Source organism: Marmota monax, unplaced genomic scaffold, assembly GCF_021218885.2.
Source record: "Marmota monax isolate L192 unplaced genomic scaffold, Marmota_monax_Labrador192_F-V1.1 WCK01_AAM20220418_F8-fsc00023, whole genome shotgun sequence".
NCBI classification, from domain to species: domain Eukaryota; kingdom Metazoa; phylum Chordata; class Mammalia; order Rodentia; family Sciuridae; genus Marmota; species Marmota monax.
The window spans coordinates 10314322-10321182 of record NW_026692907.1 but is presented as its reverse complement, the minus strand read 5'-3'; the positions used below and the strand labels follow the sequence as shown (position 1 = coordinate 10321182).

Below are 6861 nucleotides of genomic sequence, written 5' to 3'. Positions count from 1 at the left end.
AGTGGGGCTGCAACTTCAATGGTAGAGAGATTTTCTCGCATGGGCAAGATCCTGGCTTCAAACACTAGTAATGCAAACAACAAAAGCACAACTATTGAAAACACAGGGAAGAGAGTTGATCGGTATGGAGTTAAGCAGTAAAATTCAAAAACTATTCAACTACATACAGTAAGGACAAAGTACATTGGAAAAGGTAAAACTTTTAATAGCAAATTGAGTATATTCAAATGGAAAAAGCAGATTCACTACAGAATGATAAAATTATGAAATATTCTTCCCCATACATTCAGCATTTGCAATTTTTCTTTCTAATACACCCTGCCACCTTTCTCCTATACATTTCTATTACTTTCCCCATCTGTTCCATGGACAGATTCCTTCCTCCCCCGCTCAGTAATACAGAATCTTCACCCTAGGCAAAATACAATGACTACCATTAAATTTTTAAAGTATGCCCTTTAACCTTTGTAACATCTGGGTAATACCACTCCTTTCCCCTCAACCCCAAATAAACAGTTAGCTCCCACTCTTCTGGACATGTTGTATTCATCGATTTTCTGTATCTGTTGGGGTGAGGAGAGTGTAAGTTGCAGCCACCTACGTTGTTTTCTCCAATAATTCTTTCAAAGTTGGTACACAAGAAATAAACTTCCAAAATTCTTCCATATCAAAAAATACCTTTGTTTGACCCTGGAAATCAAATGCCAATTTGGCTGGATACAGGATTCTAGGGTGAAAGCCTTTCTCCTGAAGCACTTTTATGATATTGCTCCATTGACTTCTTGCATCCAGGGTACCCAGTGATAAGTCGGCTGTCAGTCGGATTCTTGTGCCTCTGTAGGTGATTTCTTTTTTCTCTCTAGAAGCCTTTAGGATTTTCTCTTTATCACTACAATTCAAAAACTTCACTAAGATGTGCCTAGGAGTGAGTCTGTTTTTGTCAATCATGCTGGGGATCCGGTGTGCCCTCACTATCCCCAAACTAGAATCCCAAAGCTCTGGAAAATTTTCTTCAATTATTTCCTGTACTATGTCCTCTGCTTCATTCTCTTCACTCTCTTTTTCTGGGATTCCAATCAAACGGATGTTGGCACTTCTGAATCGATCCTCCCTCTCCCTTAGAGTTTCTTTATTAATTATCTGCTTGGCCATCTGTATGGTATTCTTAGACAATTTTTTCATCTCATCATCTAGATTGCAAAGTCTTTCTTCAAGGATGTCTATTCTACTCCTCAGATCATCTATTGTATTCTCAGTTTCCAAGATATCTGGAAGGCATTTTTTCATTTTTCCAATCTCTTCTCCCATCTCTCTGAGGACACCGATCACAGTTGTTCTATAGTTTGTTTCTGTTTCCTGGATTAGATCTGCCTCTTTGGATGTTTGTGTTTGAAGAGTCTTGCCCATAAAAAACCCTCCTACTTCCTCTTTCTCCTCATTCTCAGAATTTAGTACCTTACAGAACACCATAATCTCTCCATCAGCTCCCATCTTTCCCATCACACTTGTTGCAGAAACAAGGCAACAGGTTGAGTCCCCTTTCTCACATAATATTGAGTCATCTTCGCCCTCCTCCTCCTCCTCCCACAACTCCTCCTCCTCCTCCCACCACTCCTCCTCCTCCTCCCACCATTCCTCCTCATCCATGGCACAGGCCCCTTCTTCCTCTTCTGCCCTCACATAAGAGGTGTTGTCCTCTTCACTCTCTGAGTCTTCTCCTGTCACCTCAAAGGTAGGGATTCCTTTACCCTTCCTCTCAGAAAACTCTTCCTCTCGAGTCTCTAAGTTCTTCACTTCTGGTGTAGTGACTTTTACCTCTTTGATGAATAAGGAATGCAAGCCATCATTTGCTGTTCCTCCAGGTTCATGTTTTGAATTTACTAGAGCTTTACCCTGAAAGTCAAAAGAAAAGTTTTGTAAAATGTATGTCTCTTACAGAATTAAAATTTTCACTTCACTCTCTAAATTTACCATGACTACCACTTTGAAAAAGAGCAAGTACTGGGAGAACTGCTTCAATATTTCTTCTTCTTCTTCTTCTTCTTCTTTTTTTTTTTTTTTTTTTGGTGCTGAGGATCAAACCCAGGGCCTTGTAGTAATTACATGTTTGTGAAGGCCTAGTTCCCAAGCAAGGCAAGTGTCTCTATGATTAGTCCAACATTCATAAATTCTTTAGTAGTACTGGCAACAAATTTTCATGATGTCTTTATGTATACCTTCGACCTTCTACATCCCTATCCCTTGATGATTTGTACATAAAGGACACTAATTGACAATTTATTTTCATCACTTGTCTGTTATTGTAATAAGATCTTGTAACCATAGTCATAGCAACTCAGGAGACTGACACAGGAGGATGTGAGTTCAAAGCCAGCATCAGCAAAAGCTGAGGCCTAAGCAACTCATGGAGAATCTGCCTCTAAAGAAAATACAAAAAGGGCTGGGAGGGCTCGGGCTGGGGCTCAGTGGAAGAGCACTCACCTAGCATGCATGGGGCACTGGGTACAATCCTCAGCATCACATAAAAACAAAATAATATTTCCACCTAAAACTAAAAAAATACAAATATTAAAAAATAAAAGGGCTGGGGATGTGGCTCAGTTGTGGAGTGCTTGTCTAGCAAGTGTGAGGCACTGGGTTTGAGCCTCACACCACATTAAAAAAAAAAAATTAAAAACTTAAAAAAACAAAAAAAAAATGTTGGGGGCTGGGGATGTGGCTCAAGCAGTGCTGTGCTCACCTGGCATGCGTGAGGCGCTGAGTTAGATCCCCAGCACCACATAAAAATTAAAAAAAAAATAAAGATGTTGTGTCCACTGAAAAGTAAAAAAAAAAAAAAAAAAAATTATTAAAAAAAAATCCCTCTCTCTCTCTAAAAAAAAAAAAAAAAAAAATTGTGGATGTAACTCGGTGGTAAAATACTCCTGGGCTCAATTCTCAGCACTACAAATAAGTAAATGTAAATAAAATTTGTAAAGAAAATGACTAAGTCATTATTTTTAATGTCATGCTTTCTTTAATGGAACTGTCTCATAAAAACTGATTTTCCGTGCTGTGGAATATAGCTCAGTTGGTAGAGTGCTTACCTCGTCTGTGCAAGGCCCTGGGTTCACTGCCCAGCACCACAAAAACAAAACAAAAAAACCCACAACACTGATTTTCTCCAGAATAACTGCACCAACTACTACTTCTGCTTTGCACATAACTTGACATATTAATATGCTTACCCCTTTTTTGGGGATCCCACATCCTCCTCCTTGTTTTGGTTTTTCCTTCTGTCGGAGAACAGGGTTCAGTAATTCTCCTATGACAGGGTTTTGGCTGGTAAATTGTCGTAAACTTTGCAGGTCTGAAAACGTCTTCATCTCACCATCACATTTAAATGCTAGTTGGACCTCACACTGAAACTCAGGTCCAAAGCCATTTTCTCTCAAAATGTTGAAGATGTCGCCCCACTGCTTACTGACTTCCAAGGTGGCTAATGCCAGAGGGTCTGCAGCCAGGGTGAGCACGTCTCCTTCATCCATCAGAGTTTCTTCTTCTCTTGATGCTTTGATGGTCTTCTCTTTGTTACTGAGGCTCTGGTGGTTTTCTTCTTCCATTGCTTTTACTGCTCTACCCTCCCTATGCTTTGGCTTCTCTTTGTCGGGCAGTCGTATGTGGTGACTGCCATTTCTACATGTGTCGTTCATTTCTGAGGCTTCTGCCATCCCTCCAATGGCTTGGTAACTTTGGGGCTCATTCTGGGAAAATTCCTTCCCTTGATTGCTAGTGGACGTCTTGGCTTTGTCCCATTTACAACTTGGCTCATATATTTCCCCCTTTCTAAAAGTTAAGTTTTCAGTACACTCAGTGAATTTAGAATTTTTTTCTTCTTGTTCCACAAACTCTGTTTTTTGTGAAGCTAAATCTTTCGCTTCCTGCCACTCTTCCCTGCTACCATCGTGCTCTGTATCTTTTGTTTCAGATACCTTACTTTTTGCCAGCATTTCCTTTAGTTCTTTTCTCAGGGTTTCCCTCATCTCAAAAAACATCACGTTCTGCATTTGCAACAAGACCTTAAATTTCTCCACAATAGTTGTTGATAAATGATCTTTGTACTTGAAATCTAACATCCGAGGTAGCTCCTCATCAGTTCCTCTTAGCTGATTTCTTTTGACACAGGTGGATTTTTCCTGTTCCTTTGCAAGTCTAGACATTTTTGACTGTACAGGCGACATTATGTCTATGTTGTCCAGATCGTATTGTTTTCCCTTTTGAAGAGTAATTTTGGTTCTTGCACACTGGCTAGTCTCCAGGAATCTAGAATCCTCAAAAAACTCTCACCTGAAATATAAAAAAATGAAAAATTATTTACCAATGAATTTCACTGAGAAACTCAGTAATATGAATTAGATGAAGTATGAGTACTCCATAAAAATTAGAAGAGTACGACTAATGAGATGGGCATATGAACAATAAAATGAGGAAAATCAGTATTCACAATTTGTGTATGATCATTAAAACCCATTTACACTTTGGGTGTGGTAGCATATACTATAATTTCAGTTACTCAGAAAGCTGGGGAACTTGAGGCTCCTCAGGAACTTGAAGATCACAAGTTTAAGGTCAGCCTGAGCAATTTCACAAGATCCTGTCCCAAAAAAATACATATATAGAAAGTGTGGGGGATGTAGCTCAGTGGCACCATACACATGTAGCATATGCAAGGCCCTGGGTTCATTCCCCAGCATAGGAGGAAAAACAGATGAGCCTGACAGCTGATAACTAAAAATAATGGAACTAGTTGATTTCCCATAGTATTATTTTTTCAGTTTACATTCTGCATAACGAGAATCAAACAAATTAACTAAAACAAACATTTTTAACAATGTCCCATACCAACCTGAGTGGAATCTTGCACAAAACCAAGGAAGAGAAGTCTTTTTAATTACAGAGATTGATAACATTAGGACCATTCCTCAAAAATCAACTGACAAACTGTATGTGGTGGTGTCAACCTCAAATCTCAGCTACTTAGGAAGCTGAGGCTAGAGGCTTATAACATCATAGCCATTATAAAGGGATAGGGGGTTGGGGCTGTGGCTCAGAGGTAGAGCACTAGATTAGCATGCCTCAGGCACTGAGTTCCATCCTCAACACCTCGTTAAAATAAAGGTATTGTGTCCACCTACCACTAAAAAATAAATGTCAAAAAGAAAAAAGGATAGGGATATGGCTTAGTGGTTCAATGCCCCTGGGTTCACCCCCAGCATCAATGAAGAATATTATTTTTTTCAGAGTACAAATATTAATATATCAATGCAGAAGTAAACCACACCCCTCTTCCTACCTCCTGCAGGACATATCTTTGCTTAAGGAGCCTCAGTTAGGTTGTGTATATGTGTGTGTGTGTGTGTGTGTGTGTTTGTGTATATATATATATATATATATATATATATATATAGAGAGAGAGAGAGAGAGAGAGAGAGAGAGAGAGAGAGTGTGTGAGTTGTGGATAGAACTTTATTTATTTATATATGGTGCTCAGAATCAAACCCAGTGCCTCACATATGCTAGGCAACCACTCCACCACTGAGCTATACCTCCAGCCCACCTTTTTGGTTTTAACCATTGTATACACCATATCGTACAAATGCCTGACCTGAGCAAGAAGTCACTCCATTCCTCAATCAGGAGCTAACAGACACAAGGGAGGAAAAGCACAGTACAACAGCTGGCTCCATTGACAGTAGACATGTATCCCATCCTCTTCCTCTCTGTGGCCTGGTGGGGTACTCAAGTCTTATCAGTCCAGTTCACCACTGCTTACAATCCCCAAACTGCTTTAAAATCACATCATTGGGCTGGGGAAATAGCTCAGTTGGTAGAGTGCTTGCCTAGCATGCACACTGCCCTGGTTCAATCCACTGCCTTGCAGGGATTCAGTGGTTTATGGAATGGAGAACAGAGTTAATTATCAAAAGTGGTAGGAATTAACTAGGTATGTAGCCCTTTGTGCCTGTGACCCCAGCTGCTAGGGAGGCTGAGGTGGGATGAATATTTGAGCCCACAGGCTCCAGACAAACCTGGGCAACAGAGACCTGCCATCTCAAAACAAATAGTTGGGTGCCATGACACACCCCTATAATCCCAGCTATGTGGGAGGCTGAGGCAAGAGGATCTCAAGTCTGAGGCCAGTCTGGGAAATTTAGCAAGACCCTGCCTCAAAATAAAACAAAAAGGCCAGGGAAATTGGGCATGGTGCACATGCCTGTATGTTTTCCCTCAGGTGGAAGCGAGAGAGAAAGAAAGAAGAATTAAAAGATCTCACTAAAATAGAAGGCAGACCATCAATAGAGGAAGGGAATCAGGAGGAGAGGAGGGAGGCATGGGTAAGTACCAGGGAGCAAAACTGACCAAATTATGCCATGGCCATGTGCATATATGTCACAATAAACCCCACTTTCCTATATAATTATCATAAACTGATTAGTAATAGAAGAAGGGAAATCAGTAGAACGAGCAAGAGCATGGGGAAGGGAGAACAGGGAAGGTACTGGGGGATGAGATTAATCACAATGTTCTGTGCATATACAAATATGGAATGATGCATCGCACTACTGTGTATAATCAACATGTCCCAGTAAATATAGTTACATAAGAGCCATCAATTCTACTTCTGTGTATATGCCCCAAAGAAAACCAGGGCCTCATATGGGTATTTATACAGTCATGTTTGTTGGACCATAATCTTTTTTTGCAGGGGGGGGGGAAGATTGAACCCAGGAGTGCTCTACCACTGAGCTACATCCCAAGCCCTTTTAAATTTTCATTTCATTTTATTTTTTTGCAGGGCAATGGATGGGAGGTGGATACAAG

General features: G+C 40.3%; 1 protein-coding gene across 1 annotated transcript; it reads right to left on the bottom strand.

Annotated features, from left to right (window-relative positions):
• Positions 1 to 239: 239 nt before the first annotated feature.
• On the bottom strand, positions 240 to 4314 carry L1td1 (LINE1 type transposase domain containing 1). Its single transcript, XM_058581439.1, has 3 exons — positions 3228 to 4314; positions 1610 to 1893; positions 240 to 1504 (listed from the first exon to the last, which is right to left on the bottom strand). Exons 1-3 carry the CDS (start codon positions 4218 to 4220, stop codon positions 598 to 600), a joined length of 2184 nt encoding a protein of 727 aa, XP_058437422.1. The 5' UTR covers positions 4221 to 4314; the 3' UTR covers positions 240 to 597.
• Positions 4315 to 6861: the final 2547 nt, after the last annotated feature.

Excerpts from the sequence above, each read along its gene's own strand:
- L1td1 (XM_058581439.1), bottom strand. The coding sequence starts at position 4,220 with ATGTCGCCTGTACAGTCAAAAATGTCTAGACTTGCAAAGGAACAGGAA. Across the intron at positions 1,894-3,227 it reads GTGGGATCCCCAAAAAAGGG|GGTAAAGCTCTAGTAAATTC; the intron begins GTAAGCATATTA and ends TTTGACTTTCAG. Across the intron at positions 1,505-1,609 it reads TGGGAGGAGGAGGAGGAGTG|TGTGATGGGAAAGATGGGAG; the intron begins GTGGGAGGAGGA and ends TTCTGCAACAAG.